General features: G+C 45.8%; 2 protein-coding genes across 15 annotated transcripts in view; one reads left to right on the top strand and one right to left on the bottom strand.

Moving 5' to 3' along the window:
* Positions 1–11,840, top strand: part of ALDH1L1 (aldehyde dehydrogenase 1 family member L1) — a 111,298-nt gene extending 99,458 nt beyond the window's left edge. For all 5 annotated transcript variants that reach the window (XM_056524893.1, XM_056524894.1, XM_056524895.1 and 2 more), the window contains exons 20-23: positions 7,839–8,004; positions 9,280–9,385; positions 11,147–11,346; positions 11,723–11,840. In XM_056524893.1, the coding sequence (XP_056380868.1) occupies positions 7,839–8,004; positions 9,280–9,385; positions 11,147–11,346; positions 11,723–11,778 (528 nt within the window). In that variant the 3' untranslated portion in view covers positions 11,779–11,840. The remainder of the gene's footprint in view (positions 1–7,838; positions 8,005–9,279; positions 9,386–11,146; positions 11,347–11,722) is intronic.
* A 1,585-nt stretch (positions 11,841–13,425) lies between these two features.
* SLC41A3 (solute carrier family 41 member 3) overlaps positions 13,426–16,658 on the bottom strand; it is a 46,176-nt gene continuing 42,943 nt past the window's right edge. For 9 of the 10 annotated variants that reach the window (XM_056524886.1, XM_056524890.1, XM_056524882.1 and 6 more), the window contains 5 exons: positions 16,439–16,583; positions 15,944–16,023; positions 15,715–15,849; positions 15,069–15,217; positions 13,426–14,042 (listed from right to left, as the gene is read on the bottom strand). In XM_056524886.1, coding sequence (XP_056380861.1) covers positions 13,857–14,042; positions 15,069–15,217; positions 15,715–15,849; positions 15,944–16,023; positions 16,439–16,583 — 695 coding nt within the window. In that variant the 3' untranslated portion in view covers positions 13,426–13,856. The remainder of the gene's footprint in view (positions 14,043–15,068; positions 15,218–15,714; positions 15,850–15,943; positions 16,024–16,438; positions 16,584–16,658) is intronic. The other variant, XM_056524892.1, reaches the window with a different exon arrangement.

Genomic DNA, 16,658 nt, shown 5'->3' with positions numbered 1-16,658 from the left:
TTTAAGCTAGACATCCTACTTAAAGGAAAACTGTCACATATTTTCTCCCGCACTATCCACATGTACTGGTAGATAGTGCGGGAGACGCTGATTAAAACGAGCCCTACCTTGGTCTGATCTGCGCCGCCGTTCGCCCGCAATTGTAGTTTTAATCTCTATGTATATCCGGCTGTAACTGGCAAAGGCAGTGCTTCTGCGGGCTAACTGACACTGATGTCAGCGCCGCTCATGAATATTCATCCCTCCTGTTCTCCCTCTCTTCACCTCCTAACCAGAGGGAGGGATGAATATTCATGAGAGGCGCTGACATCAGTGTCAGTTAGCCCGCAGAAGCACCGCCTTTGCCAACTGACACTGATGTCAGTGCCGCTCATGAATATTCATCCCTCCCTCTGGTTAGGAGGCGAAGAGAGGGAGAACAGGAGGAATGAATATTCATAAGCGGCTCTGACGTCAGTGTCAGTTAGCCCGCAGAAGCACCGCCTTTGCCAGTTACAGCCGGATATACACAGAGATTAAAACTACAATTGCGGGCGAACGGCGGCGCAGATCAGACCAAGGTAGGGCTTGTTTTAATCAGCATCTCCCGCACTATCCACCAATACCGGTGGATAGTGCAGGAGAAAATGTGACAGTTTACCTTTAAACATTTGAGTGCTATCTCGACACTTGCGTGCTATCTCGACACTTGCGTGCTATCTCGACACTTGCGTGCTATCTCGACACTTGCGTGCTATCTCGACACTTGCGTGCTATCTCGACACTTGCATGCTATCTAGACACTTAAAGAAGCTATATATACTTTAGTTTATAGCTTCCTATATGACTTTATAAAACTTATCATACATTTATTTAAGCTTACTAGACATTAGTTCAGCTCTCTATACTGTTAGCTTCAAGCTGACTAGACATTTTGTTATCTCACATATTTTATGCCAACAACAAGTTATCTGTTAGTTAGTACACGAAAGGTATACTGGCAAGCCCTAAGCTAGGTCACAGTAAGGGTGGCTGCTAGGGTCTAACGACTACACGCTACTTACCCCTAGAGCACTTTCTCAACAACCTATCCAGGTTATTCTGAAAATTACGTGTTTACTTTTGTACTAACAAGAGCATCTACTGGCCAGGCAGAGCATCTTACACACGCAACGAATAAAGAAGAGAAGTGTACCTAACAGTGGCAGGAATTGGGTATCAATATGCTACAATTCCTAAAGTGTTTTCTTAAGTGAGATATATATTTGTTTTTGTGTATGTACTAGAGAAATTTTGAAGTAGTACATTAAGTGAGGAATGTAGGGTACTGATATGTAATTGGCAGAGCATTGAAGTGTGTTATCAGAGGTACCATGTGTGCAGGTACTAAATGTGAGTCCTGGTACCTGACGGGTAGTTTGCCCTGTGTAGTCCTTTGAGACCGCCGCAACACCACCTCGGAATCATCAGGAGTTCCTTCACTTGAGGATTCTTCAAGAGCTTCAGTCCCCAAGGGACCAGCTGGAGGGCTGGAAATGGGAGCAACTTCTACGTTAGAACTGAGGGGCTCTCTCAAAACAGATGGACTGGTGGCTTCAATGTCCGGAGCAGTCACTGGAACAGGATTAAGATTGGGTGTAGCAACCAATGGTGGTTGACATGGGGCAACAGCTACTGGCAACTGATTGGTTGGTGCGACCAGTGTCGGCTGACTGGATGGAGCTGGGAACGGTATGCCCCAATACATGGTAGGCTGCTGAGATGGAAACAAAGGAACGTCCATAGTGGGATGAATTCCTTCTCCCGGCACATACTCTCTCATTGGCCTTGTCGGAGGTGGTGTAGAAATAGCAGGTGGATCAGGAGGAGTAGGAGGCGATGGGCTAAGCGTATCTTCTTTCCGGCACACTTTTATTGTATTTCGGTGAACCACCTGTTGCTCGAACCCATGTTTTTGTATCTCATAGACGTCCGTTTCGGGGTAAGGAACTGCAGTGATGGTATATGGTTCCGTTTCCCACAAGGAGTCCAATTTATGGGTTCTAGGAAATTTTCTGAGCCACACTTTATCTCCAAGCTGCAAGGGCTGAGCCGAAGCATGTCGATTAGTCTTTCTGCTGGCGCTCATGAACTTCACCCATTCTCTTCTCAACGATATCCTTGGCTTCCTCGATGATCTGATACCCAACCTTGGGTAGCCTGAGGAGAATTGTTGAAAGGTGCCGGTAGCCCAAAGGTTCTATCCTTTGGCAATTGGCCGTGCCGGCCCATCATCAAGAAAAAGGGCGTATACCCCGTAGAGCAGTGAAGTGTTGTTGTAGATTTCCAGGAGATCTGGCAGCAGCTGAGGCCACTCCTCGTGTTTCGAGACAGAGGCTCTGAGCATCTGGATGAACATTTGATTGATCCTCTCACAGAGTCCGTTCCCTTGGGGATGGTAGGCTGTTGTCCGGAGCTTCTTGCAATCATGCAGCCGGCAAAGTTCCTGGAACAACTGAGCTTCGAAGGTGGTTCCCTGATCCGTGAGGACCGATTCGGGACACCCCAAAGGTTGGATCCAATGCCGGTAGAAGAGTTGAGCAGCAGTCTTGGCGGTAAGATCCTTGACGGGGACCACAACCACCCACTTGGAGTAATGATCCACCATTGTTAGGGCATGACAATAGCCAGATCGAGTGGGGGCCAGCTTCACATGGTCCAAGGCAACAATTTGATTCGGTCTTTCTGTACAGATGGGATGCAAAGGGGCTCTTGCGTCCCTCCGGGGGTTCTTTATCACGTTGCACACGGAGCACTCGGCACACCATTTCTCGATGTCTCCCCACATCCGGATCCAGTAGAATCTCCTTCTGACTGTGATCTCTGTCTTGTGGACCCCGAAGTGTCCGGATTGGTCATGATAAGCATTCAGAACCATGGCTGCATCCCTCCTGGGAACCACAATCTGGTGTATGCGGTCTCCAGAGACTGGGTCCAGGGAATTTCGGTAGACCAACCCCTTGTGCAGGAACAGGCGGTTCCTCTGCCGCCACAGTCGCTTCAATTCGAAGTCTCCATGGGCCTTGCACACCCGTGTAGGCACTTTCTTGTGGAGGCAATAGTCGAGGAGGTCTCCAATAGTCTTCCAGGTAGACAGATCTTCAGAGACCTTGGGAGATTCAGGTCTGTCACCCGCCTGGGTAGTTAGAGCATTCTGGCTCACGAACCTTCGGTAGAAGGGAGGCATTTCTACATCTTCCCACACGTCTTCAGCAGGAGGTGCTTCTCCCGGGGCCATGAGAGAAAGTACATCCGCATTGACATTGGTTTTTCCGCTGCGGTACTTGATGCTAAAGTCATAGTTGGCCAACCGAGAGGCCCAACGCTGTTCAAGAGCTCCCAACTTAGCAGTGTTCAAATGGGCCAAGGGGTTGTTATCAGTGTAGACCGTGAAGGGAGTAGCAGCCAGTTAGTCTTTAAACTTCTCAGTAATAGACCGAACTAGGGCCAGGAGTTCAAGCTTGAAGGAGCTGTAGTTAGCATCATTCTTCTCAGCACCTTGAAGATGCCGGCTGGCATAGGCAATCACCCTCTCCTTGCCATCTTGCACTTGAGATAAGACCGCCCCCAGACCTTCAAAGCTAGCGTCTGTGTATAAACGGAACGGCAGGCTGTAGTCAGGATATGCCAATATAGGGGGTTCCGTGAGGAGATACTTCAGGGCTCGAAAGGCATCCTCTTGTTCTTCTGCCCACTGGATGGGAAGCCTTCCATTATAATTATCCCGGGCAGTCCCTCTCAGTAATTCGGTCAAGGGTCCGGCAATTTGAGCAAAATGAGGGATGAAACGCCGATAATATCCAGCAAACCCCAGGAAACTTCGGACGTCTTGCACCATCCTGGGTGTAGGCCACTCTTTCACAGCACTCACTTTGTCTGGATCAGGCTGGACTCCTTGGGCACTGACGACATGTCCTAAGTAGTGCACTTGAGGCTTTAGCAAGTGGCATTTAGAAGGCTTAACCTTGAGTCCGTGTCGGATAAGGACTTGGAAAACTTCTTTCAGATGATCCAGGTGCTCCTGATATGTTCGAGAGTAGACTATGACGTCATCTAGATACAACAGAACACTCTGGAAGTTAAGGGGCCCTAAGCATCGCTCCATTAGGCGTTGTAAAGTAGCTGGTGCATTGCACAGTCCAAAGGGCATACTTTTGAACTCGAAGAGACCCATGGGAGTCACAAATGCGGTCTTCTCTGTCTTCTTCTGCCATTGGCACTTGCCAGTAGCCGCTCGTCAGATCCAGTGTGGAAAAGTAGGTGGCAGACCCCAACGCCGTCAAGGGTTCTTCAATGCGTGGGAGAGGATAGGCATCCTTATGAGTTATGTTGTTTAGCTTCCGGTAGTCTATGCAGAAGCGGATGGTGCCATCTTTCTTTTTAACCAAGACCAAAGGTGCAGCCCACGGACTCTGGCTTTCTTGGATGACATCAGCCTTTTTCATCTCTACCAACATTTTCTTTATGGTCTGATACATCCCAGGAGCCACAGGGCGATGCCTCTCTTTAATGGGTGGATTATCCCCGGTGAGGATCCTATGTTTGATCATAGCGGTCCTGCCACAGTCTGTGGGAAATTTGCTGAAAGCCTCTTGATGTTTCTTAGCCACCTGAATGACTCATTCCACCTGTTCCTTGGGAGTGTCTTCATCCCCTATCTGCAGCTGGTTCCACCAAGGTTCTGCAGGGCTCTGGTCAGGTCCAGATTGGACCACCTGTGACTTCGAGACTACATCTCTGATGTCTAGATGGTGTTACGTAACGACTGGGGTATTTGGGTAGCTGGACAGCAACTTGAGAGAGATTGATAAGCCTCACTGGGACCTTCCCATTCCGTACGGTCACAAGGCTTCGAGCAGCTCGTACCAAGGGACAATCTTCCAGCAGAAGGGGCTCCAAGAGCGCTTGGTAATCTTGATTTTTCACCCCGGGTCGGGCACGGCACCAAATTACTGGCTCTGTCTGTGGCTGTAGGCTAATGGTTCGGATATTTTGAGCCCTTACTCGGCAGATTTCTCCATGATCATTCACGAACTTCTGTTCTGCTTGAAGGGTTTTGAAGTGGTGTTGGGCAGCTCGCCGGCCTGAGGGTGACAAGTGAGGGAGAGATGCATGCAGTGCACAGACAATATCATCAAAACAGTGCCTCATAATATTCATGCCTAAAATGAAATCGTCCGCTCCCTCATCTGTGACATTTGTGACAATCACCCCTTGCCTTCCTAACACATGTTTTCCCACCTGCACCGTGGGCTCCCAGTAACCATGTCTGGGTACTGGTTTCCCGTTCCCTCCAATTACTCTAAAGTCCGCTTCCTGAGGATCACACAATCTTTCTGGGCCCCAGTACTTATAGAAAACCCCCTGTGGGATAGTGGATATCTGAGACCCTCTATCAGAGCTTGTAACGGGACACCTTCAATCATCACCTGTACATAGGGGCAAGCAGCTACGTACATAGATAGTCCTTTCTTGTCGCTGGTTGATTCTGGACCTTCAATCTCTACTCCTTCCAGGAGGTCTCACAGGAGGAACACTAGGTGGAGTGACAGGGCGAGGGTCAGCCTTCTTAGGTGGTGGTGTTGCAGATCTGGAAGGGTTTGGCCATACTGCCATTTCTTTGAAAGCCTTGGCTAACTGTTCTATGTCCTGTTTAATGTCTTGTAAGTCAGCTGTCCAAGGGTTAGGATTAGATGTTGGTGGGGCAGATTGAGAAGGGACAGGCGGTTGGGGCGAAGGACCCTGAGAGTCTGTAGTAGGGACACTAATTTCTTCTGTCTGAGGCCCTGATTCTATTACTTTCACCGCTAATCTCTTAAAGGCTGGGAAGGTCATGTCGGGATTCTGTACGGCCAGCATCCTAAGTTGGGCTTTATCCCATTTGTTTAGCGCCCCCTCTATAAAACGGTCCATCAGTACTCGATTGCCCTGATCGGGTGTGATGCCGTCCAACTTCTGTACCGCCTCTAATGCGCTCTGCAAAGCCACTGCATATGCTCGGAGGGTCTTCTGGCGTCATTCATAGAGTCGGAGGCGTACCTCTGAGGGGGAGTTAGATTCAAACACTTGAGAAAGTCCTTCAAAAATCTGTCCCACTGTGGCCTTATCGGCCACTGGCCAGGTGCGAAGTTCTTCCAAGGCGGGTCCCTGGAGTTGTCCCAGAAGCAGTTGTACCTGTTGATGAGGGGGAAGTGCATAGAATACAAAGAGGCTGTAGAATTTCTCTTTAAAGTCTCTTAGTGTAAAAGGGTCACCATTATAGGTGGGAAGTACAGGATTCCCCAAAAAGACAGGTGCAGCAACTGGGGCTCCCAACACATGGGGAGAGACTGAGGGTGGACTGGTTGGGTCCTGTTCTGCCGGTGTTGGAGGTCTTGCTGGCATCATAGGCAGGGCACGCCCTTGGGAGGTCGAGAGTGCTGGTGAGGGCGGCAATATTCTTCTGGCTGAGGGTGGAGACCCTGTTGGCTGGGCCGCTAGAGCATCGCCCCCTTGCTGTTCAGGTGGGGACTGTGGGACTGCAGGTTCCGACATTTTCGTATTGGTTGTACTGGCCCTTTAAATAGACCTCGGATTCCTAGGTCCCAGGGAAATACGCAATTGTTCTTTAATCTGGAACTTGAGAGCGGTGACCTGAAACTCAAAGGCTTTTAATTGGAATTTGAGTGCGTTGATCGGCAGCTGGAGCGATTCTATGCAGGACTTCAATTCGGTAATCTGATGTCTCAGAGTCCCGTACTGCTCTGGTTCTTCACAGCTTCTAACCTGTTGGCGCACTCTGCGCCTTTTCCCGCACTGGGCTGTCTCTCTTTGCTGGTTTCTGGCCTTAGGCTCCGACAAAATGGCCGCCGCGGCACCGAGGGCTTCGGTGGGCGGGGTCTCTGGATCACGTGCACTGGTATGTCCCGCGCTGACTTGTAACTCTGCAGTCCTGTTCCCTCCCCCCTTACTTTACATGCACACTTCCTCCACACAGCACCGTGCGCGCAACCCCTTACTCCGGAGTATAAGTCGCAGTACATTAATAAAGTTCACTTCTTAGGGGGGAGTACACTTTCACTAGTGGCAATGGTAGGCACACACCCGAATCCTGTTCGTGATGCCAAAAAGGCCTTGTGGTAGCCCTTGGGGGGTGTATGGTAGGGATGGTATGATGTTGGTATGTGAGGGGTTAATATTAACCCTGTCACTCGTGACGCCAGGTATGCTGAATCTATGTTCCGGCCTATCGCCGCCCTTCCCAGAAGGATAGGTGCAATGAAATGACTGAAGGTCTTAGGCTGTCCAGGCATGCTGGGAGTTGTAGTTTTGCAACAGCTGGAGGCACCCTCTTTGGGAAACACTGGTCTATGTAGAGGACAGGAGCTTCTTCAGGGTTCTGTATTGAACACGCAATGTCCTATATAAAGTAACATGGAGCCGCCCTCACCTGATGTCAAAAGGAGCAGCTAACCCTGGTACAGGTAAAGAGTACAGAACATGCAATACCTCCCTGTACTGTAGGGGGCGCTACCAGACACCTGCATGCACTTCAGTAATATAGGTAAAGAATACAGAACATGTAATACCTCCCTGTACTGTAGGGGGCGCTACCAGACACCAGTCAGTGCATGCACTTTAGGAATACAGGGGTTTTATCAGTGAAATATCCATTCTGATTGGTCGCTTCTTCTGGCCATTGACACGACAAGAAAAGACCATCGTATGTTGAAACTATTGTATGTTGAGGCCATTGTAAGTTGAGGGATCACTGTACATGAATCTATGAAAACATGTATGTGATGCATGACCTCTGAACTGCCATGACCTAACTTTTCCAGGTGGAAGAAGTAAAAAAGATGAAGATAGGGGACCCTCTGGAAAGGTCCACAGACCATGGACCCCAGAACCACAAGGCCCACCTAGATAAACTAATTGAATATTGCCAAACTGGTGTGAAGGAGGGGGCCACCCTGGTGCATGGTGGAAAACAAGTTCCAAGACCAGGTGAGCCCTGTATACATCAAAACTAAGGGGGCTTTCAACATACAGGACCTTAAAAGCCATATTAGAACCACAAGTCCCAGCATATCCTGCCATTATCTGATTTATATAACAGGCTGAGATTTGTAGTGCTTCAGTTATCGTTCATCAGATACTGTCTGCCGGGTCAGTGATAAAAAATGTCTCTGGGTGGAGATTCTGGCCTTCTCCCATATACATTGCTTTAGGCCTTGTATTTGAAGGGGTATTCCAGGAAAAACTTAGATATATATATATCTATCTCTCTATCTCTATCTCTATCTCTCTCTCTCTCTCTCTCTCTCTCTCTCTCTCTCTCTCTATCTATATATATCTATATCTATATATCTAATCTACTGGCTCCAGAAAGTTAAGCAGATTTGTAAATTACTTCTATTAAAATTTTTTAATCCTTTCAATAATTATCAGCTGCTGAATTTGAGTTGTTCTTTTCTGTCTAAGTGCTCTCTGCTTGTCTCGGGAACTGCACAGAGTAGAAGAGGTTTGCTATGGGGATTTGCTTCTAAACTGGGCGGTTCCCGAGACACGTGTCATCAGAGAGCACTTAGACAGAAAAGAACAACTCAACTTCAGCAGCTCATAAGTACTGAAAGGATTAAGATTTTTTAAGAGAAGTAATTTACAAATCTGTTAAACTTTCTGGAGCCAGTTGATAAATAAAAAAAAGTGTTTTCCTGGATAACCCCTTTAATATTCACCAATTCATAGTCTGGAATCCCATGTGCAGCATTAATGCAGGAAGGGGAGAGAGTCACAGAGCAGCTGAGGACAGAACACAGGGTGGCTGGAATGTACAATGAGCCGGGCGAGACCAGCGTGACACCAAAATCTGCTTTATCAGACTTCCATGTACTGCTGTGCCAACTGCTGCTGCCCTCCTAGAGATGTAATACAAAACATTTATGGAGGAACTCTGAATGATTCCAAGGATAATATATGAATCATTCATCTTTTGCTTATTAGGAGTTACATATTACGGAAGATGTAACTGTAACAAGCCTTCAGCTGTGAGCAGTAGAAGTTATGGTTCCATAAATGCAGTGGTTAGGATGGAGGAGAAGAGCGGAGTGTATTTTAGGTTATTGCTGTCTGTGGGCCTAGTTTTCTAGTCTTGTGTGTAATCTCTAATAAAACCCAGCAACACAGTCATGGCTCCCTATACATACAGTATCTCTTCTACTGAATGACATCTGGTCTGGATTTCCAATAGGATTCATTCTCATTATTTTATATTCTAAGGCTTCTTCTTTGAACCAACTATATTCACTGATGTAGAAGATCACATGTTCATCGCTAAAGAAGAGTCGTTTGGTCCAGTTATGATCATCTCTAAGTTTACTGATGGGTAGGAGGTTATTGGTGTTTACAGTAAACATGACCAGTATGGAAATTGTAATAAGATTCAACAGTAAAGGGGTACTCCGTTGCTCAGCGTTTGGAACAAACTGTTCCATACACTGGAGCCAGCAGCTCGTGATGTCATAGCTCCGCCCCCTCATGCCATCACGCCCCACCCCCTCAATGCAAGTCTATGGGAGGGGGTGTGATGGCTGCCACGCCCCCTCCCATAGACTTGCATTGAGGGGGCGGGGTGTGACATCATGAGGGGTGGGGCTATGACGTTACGAGCTCCCAGCGCCGACTCCAGCGTTCGGAACAGTTTGTTCCAAACGCAGAGCAGCAGCGTACCCCTTTAAAGAGTAGCTCCCACCATCCCTTTTTTTTTCTTTTCCTCTCTATCCCTGCCTATTTCCCATCTATCCCTAACCCCCTCCCTGCCTTTATTTTTTTTTTTAACTATATTAAAAATGGCTTTTTGTCTGCCTGGGAGTGTGCTCACTACCAGGCAGGCTTCCCCAGCAGGCATGACGTCACTGATGCCTGCTGGAGCCGACTTCCGCCCTTAGTTCATCTACACAGAGTGCCTCCAGCTGTTTCACCACTACAACTCCCAGCATGCCCTGACATCTATTGGCTGCCAGTGCATGCTGGGAGTTGTAGTGGGGAAAAAACTGGAGGCACCCTGTGTTAAAAACAATACCTTTCCATGGCCGCGGCGCAACGCAAAACCCGCCCGACCCGGGCCCCCCCCCCCTTAACCCTACTACCCGAACCCCGCCGTGCAACCCGCTTCCCCCAAAGAAGGCATACCATAGTGCAGGGCAGCAGCGACAGAATGCCGAGAGGCGGGGCCGGCATGCGAGGCGAGGGAGCAGGGGAGCCAAAGCGTGCTTCTTCTGTTCTCTGTGCTGGCTCCCGCCTGTCTGATTGACAGGCAGGGAGCGAGCGCAGCCTAAATGAATTCGGACTGATTGCCCGGCCGGCATCGGTCCAAATTCAGGCATGCAGGCTGCAGCCGACCACTAGGAGGGAGACCCCTAGTGGCCGGTTTTCAAACGTAAATTTCACCTTCATAATAAAGAAAAATATGTACTACAACATATCTCTAATATATTTTCATTAGAAGTACTACAACATATCAAAAATAAAAGTTGGTGACAGTGCCCATTTAAGTACTCATTCTTGCCACTTCCATAGAGACAATAGAGCCCCCGATGTTCTGGCACAGAAATTCTGATGTCCGTGTTCACAGATTTTTCTGCAGACTCGGAATGCATAGCTGTCTATGATTCCTGTGCAGTCCTAGTGCTGGCGTATTATGCTGGAGCCCACAGTCTGCGGAATATCCGCTCAGAGATTTTCCATGCGGACATCCTGACGTGTGAACATAGCCTTGTGGTGTGCGCTAATCTTCGATCCAGCAACTGGCCTTCTCTTCTTCACCTGTTAGGGTCTATTCTCACATACAGTATTCTGGACAGATTTGATGCGCAGGATTTGCTGCTGCAGATTACAATGTAAACTAAATGACTGAACACAGCTTGAAATCCTGCGCATCAAATCTGCGCAGAATACTGTACGTGTGAATAGACCCTTAGGGAATCCAGAAGATGTTCTTGTTTATAGGGTTTTGAAGAAAACTTTTATATAACTTTCCTTACAGGGAAACTGCTGTATATTGCAAGATCCAGGCCATTGGTGTCAGATACTCTTTTTGTACAGTAGATTTTTGAAAGTTTTCTTATATTATTCCTCTGTATTCCAGGGATGTTGACGGGGTCCTGAAGAGGGCAAATAACACTGAGTTTGGTCTTGCATCTGGAGTTTTTACCAAAGATATCAGTAAGGCTTTGTATGTGAGCGAAAAGCTCCAGGCCGGGACTGTCTTTGTCAACACCTACAACAAAACCGACGTGGCTGCACCATTTGGGGGCTTCAAACAGTCTGGGTTTGGGAAGGATTTAGGTGAGGATCAACATCATCCTGTATTATTATATTACATGTCTGATCTGTTTCTGAAAAATCTAGGTGGCAACCAATTCGCATCCAATTTGGACTCTTACAGGAGTTACCACTTGTTTGTCTAGTTTTGCAGAGTAAGATCCTGCAATATACTTATGACAATATTTGTCACTCAGGATCCTGGGAAAGTGGCAAATTGGTTGTTTTTTTATACGTTAGGTGGGGGTTCTCTTTAGTATAGATTAACATTTTGAGTGTTTCCTTTACAATACACACGCAGTGACATCAGTTATTTGCTGGATATATTAGTGAACCATATGAAGGTTTTTTCAAACTTTTTCCACTTTTAACACTGTTTTCAATTTTTTTTTTTTTTTAGGTGAAGAAGCGCTGAATGAATATTTAAAGACAAAAGCTGTTACTATTGAATACTAGAAATGTCTCTCGTTTCATACAGAATCGTCTAGAAGCCTTGAACTGCATTAGGCTGGGCTCCCTCACTCCCTCCCTCACGTTTTTCCCCCATACAGGAGCGCATATGGCAGGGGGAGCTAAAAACTTGCGCTCCCGTATTCCTGCGTATGCGCTCTCGTATGTAATTCATTTCAGTGAGCCGACCGGAGTGAAACGTTCGGTGCGGTCGGCTCATTTTTGCCCCGTATGCGCTTTTTCCCCACACCTAAAACCGTGGTCGACCACGGTTTTAGGTCCGTTTCTAAAAGAGCATAGGGGGCAAAAATGAGCCAACCGCACCGAACGTTTCACTCCGGTCGGCTCACTGAAATGAATTACATACGAGAGCGCATACACAGGCATACGGGAGCGCAAGTTTTTAGCTTTCCCTGCCGTATGCGCTCCCGTATGGGGAAAAACGTAATGGGATCCCAGCCTTACTATAGTGTCTATATCTGTACAAAGATTACATGTAAAAGAGAAATTCCATAGGAATATACTAAATGATAAAATATTAATAAAAGTAATAGGTTCTATTGCTGGGGGACACAGAGGCTGGACGGCAAGCGGAAATTCCGAAATGTCAACGGGATTGCGGAATCCCAAAGAAGTGTATTGGGCTTTCATTTGAGGCGGAATTCCGCCATGTAATTAGGCCCTTAATGGTCAGGGTCTCTTCTTTATGACCTCTATATGTCCTAATAAGGCATAGGGCCAGGAGTTGTCATTACCCCATTTCTCAGAGCAATATGTATTTTGGATAGCTGAGTAGAAACTAATTTGATAATGTTAGAGTTCTTTTTGGGGTTGTCACCCAGCTTTGCTAGACTTCTCAATGGCCCATCTGGTTATCTATTGATGCAGTCCACGCTTCAATATTGATATAACAAGGCAGATCTGCCATTCAGGATGTCGGTAATATCCTCTATAGCAGGGGTCAAGTCCTGGAAAAAAAAGTGAGGGAACTCACCCAAGATTTTGACTCAAGGGCTGGTCCTACAGGACTCCTGCTAATGGGAACAGTGTTCCTGCTGTAAAAAAAAGTGAAGGAACTCAGTTCCTGCAGGAATTGAGCCCTGCTCTATAGGAGCTATAATGGAAGATATACTTGGGGGTCATTACTTTGCCTTTCTAGTGAAAGACATTTTGAAATGAATAGTGTATTTTCTAGGATTTAATAAAAATCTGTAAATAGAATGTCCTTTAAGGGAAGGGCATAAATGTTCATTGATATGAGTTTTAAATGTATGGTTAAAGGGGTACTCCGGTGGAAAACTTTTTTTTTTTTTTTTTTTAAACAACTGGTGCCAGAAAGTTAAACAGATTTGTAAATGACTTATATTAAAAAATCTTAATCCTTCCAGTACTTATTAGCTGCTGAATACTACAGAGGAAATTCTTTTCTTTTTGGAACACAGTGCTCTCTGCTGAATCACAAGCACAGTGCTCTCTGCTGACATCTCTGTCCATTTTAGGAACTGTCCAGAGCAGCATATGTTTGCTATGGGGATTTTCTCCTACTCTGGACAGTTCTTAAAATGGACAGAGATGTCAGCAGAGAGCACTGTGCTCGTGATTCAGCAGAGAGCTCTGTGTTCCAAAAAGAAAAGCATTTCCTCTGTAGTATTCAGCAGCTAATAAGTGCTGGAAGGATTAAGATTTTTAATAGAAGTAATTTACAAATCTGTTTAACTTTCTGGCACCGGAGTACCCCTTTAATGTAAGAGAGTAACTCCAAACTATAGCTTTAGTTGCATCCATTCCTACTAAATTCCTCAACTTCACACAAACTGTATTAGAGCAAAAGGTTTTATTGTAAACAAACAGCATTTGATTTCTATATAAATAAAAATAACTGGAGATTTTTCCTAAAAATTTGCTGCTTCAGCTGTGATTTTCATTGCTGATGATAAATATTATTAAATCCCTTGAGTGGATAAAAAGTCTCTTTGATGTCATAGCTGGTATAAAACATGTATTCTTATATTGTTCCTTTCAAGTGCAAGTTTTGTAGCAAAGTAAAAGGAACAAAAATAGAAATAAAAATTGGATCAGTCCATTCAGTCTCCCAGGTCCGACTCTGTGCCAGTAAGGAGCCAAACAAGCCGGAAACAGACAGCGAGGAATCCAGTGCCCAGCAGGTCGCCAAGGGCAGTGAGGTATGGGATGGAAAAGTTGTCTGGGTCCAGGCCTCTTCGCCACATGAAGCGCACAATGAGGTCAGCTATGTATAATAAAATGCAGACCTGAAATAAAGAAAAAATATATATAAATATATGTAGGGTGTTTTTGTTCTGCAACTTTACGATTCAATTCCTCCATTTCCAGGATCTCTGCTTGCTGTCACTAAATGTAACTTGAAAATAGCAAAGAATTAAAACACAATTTCCAAGATTTAATACGGCTGCTGCACCAGTATTTTGGGGGAGATTAATCAAAATTTGGGCAGAGAAAAAGTTGACCGGATGCGGCCATTTATATCGCTTCTTTAAAGGGGTACTCCGGCGCTAAGACATCTTATCCCCTATCCAAAGGATAGGGGATAAGAGGCCTGATCGCGGGGGTCACGCCGCTGGGGACCCCCGTGATCTTGCACGCAGCAGCCTCTTAAGAATCAGTCCTCAGAGCGTGTTCACTCCGGGTCTGATTACTGGCAATCACGGGGACGGAGCAGTGTGACGTCACGGCTCCACCCCCTCAATGCAAGCCTATGGGAGGGGGCGTGAAAGCTGACAGCCTTTGGACAGGGGATAAGATGTCTTGGCGCTGGAGTACCCCTTTAAGTTTTAAAAAGGTCTCTGAAAAATAAAAGAAGCAATCTGATTGGTTGCTATGGGCAACTGGTCAACTTTTTTCCTCTGCACATATTTAAATAAATCTCCCCCAATGTCTTTAACTGTTCCAAAATTGTGGCACTCGCCCAACATGTTATTATTATACGCAAAGTGCAAAAAAGAACAGTAAAATGTGCCCGGCTCAACCCTGTATCATGCTCTTATAAGGGTAAATGCAAACTAGACTAGTTTTTTTGCACAAAAATTTGCTCTGAAAATCCACAACAAATTACATGACTAGAAAAATTCTATGTGATATTTGACATCTCATATAGACACAGTAGAAATGTTCCCAACTAAAATTGATCTGTGGTGCTGATATTAAAATCTGTCAGTTTATTTAGCAGATTTTTTGGGGATTTAAAAAAAAAAAAAAAAAAAAATTCCTATGGCAGGAAGACGAACTCTATGTACAGACGTCTCCCTACTCTGCATTACCTGTATGAGGGCTGCAAGCAAGTAGAAGGTGATAAACAGTGAAGTGAGTGCTGTGTGACCGCCCTGCAGCAAGTGGATGGTGTACAGGAAGACGAGGTGTCCCGGCACAACCAGCAGAACTAACACTCTGGCGGATTTCGAATTAACACCTGCAAAGTGCAACGACAAAAGAAAAATTATAAGTGGATAAAGGTGGTAGTGTGTTCTTATGTGGAAGGAGCTTTCTCCTGTGCACAGTCTCCCTCTGCTAAGCAATGTATGAGCTGCTAAAAGGAACAGGGAAAGGAAAAACTGCTCCAAGTGCATTTCTATTAAAGCGTTACTGTCACTATAAAACAACTTATGTTTATCAGACCTGTCAAAAGTTGTTGATCGCACCGGGTCTCACTTCTGATACCTGCTGTGATTGTGAGTTATTAGCCAGGGAAGCGGGCGGCATTGTGCTCTGCTCCCCGGCTGGCCTAAAGATCCATACATTTCTCTGTATAGACTTCTAGTCAGAGAAATGGACAAATCTTGGCTAACAACTTAAGAGTGAGACACGATGTGATCAACAACTTTTGGCAAGTCTGATCGACATGTGAAAAGTTGTTTTTAATTGCAGTTACGCTTAAATATATGGACCCTCTGGTCTGTAGATTCATACCTGAGGAGAAAAATGTTGTGCAAGGGTTGGGCCAGTGTTGTCTCATTTTGTATGGTAAGACACCAGGCATGCTCCAGAAATGGAGGAACGTGGAGATCCGACTTGCCTGGATAGCCACAAGATTTCCAGCTACCCCTGTGAGCCACAAATGAAAAAAACAAAACAAAAAAGGTAAATCATTTAGCAAAATAAAATTATATTATTCAAAGTCAAAACAGTGTCAGAGTACCATTTATAACAGGTGTGAAAACTGCCATGCCCTCGAATTTTGGGTCTGTTACTGTCTTGTCTAAGATAAGTCCACCGATACTAGAAAAAAAAAAAATCACAATAAAAATTAGCAAAGAAGAGAAAACAATAGAAAAATTTAGGCTGCACTCGTATAGGACCTGGCTCCTGTATGTACACACTCAGCAAATTCCCTTCTGTGATAATGATACATAACTATAGGTTCTGTATGCCTCTGCATCACCAAATTTAAAGTGGTCACACAGCGGATCCCTATGCCATTAGCTAATCAGTTGGAGGGCTTGTCATGGTACCTTGGGCATCACAATACATTGATATAACCACTAGAACAGAAAAGTAAATGCTTCTTTTGCTCCATTGACTTTAATCCCTGAATGACATCCTACATCAGAGGCTCCAGTCTGGAGACATCCACCATTACTAATAAGGCCCTGCATGGAATCAGAATGAAGATATATCCACCAGTTTATATTACCTGCTAATGGACATGGCCACAATAACTGGCTGCCAACCAGACTTTAAAACTTCAGCAATGGATGGACTCTGTTTGGCTATGGCCACCCACAATGGGATCATGATGATGAACACGACACAAATCAATGGAGAGAGGTACTGAACATCTAGATGGGGCAAAGAGAACTTACAGTTACACAGCAAGAACTAACCAAGCTCAATGTCCACATCTATTGAGCTAT

This window comes from Hyla sarda, chromosome 6, assembly GCF_029499605.1.
Source record: "Hyla sarda isolate aHylSar1 chromosome 6, aHylSar1.hap1, whole genome shotgun sequence".
Lineage (NCBI taxonomy): Eukaryota > Metazoa > Chordata > Amphibia > Anura > Hylidae > Hyla > Hyla sarda.
Note: the sequence above shows the minus strand (reverse complement) of the source record. Positions and strands in the feature narration are given on the sequence as shown.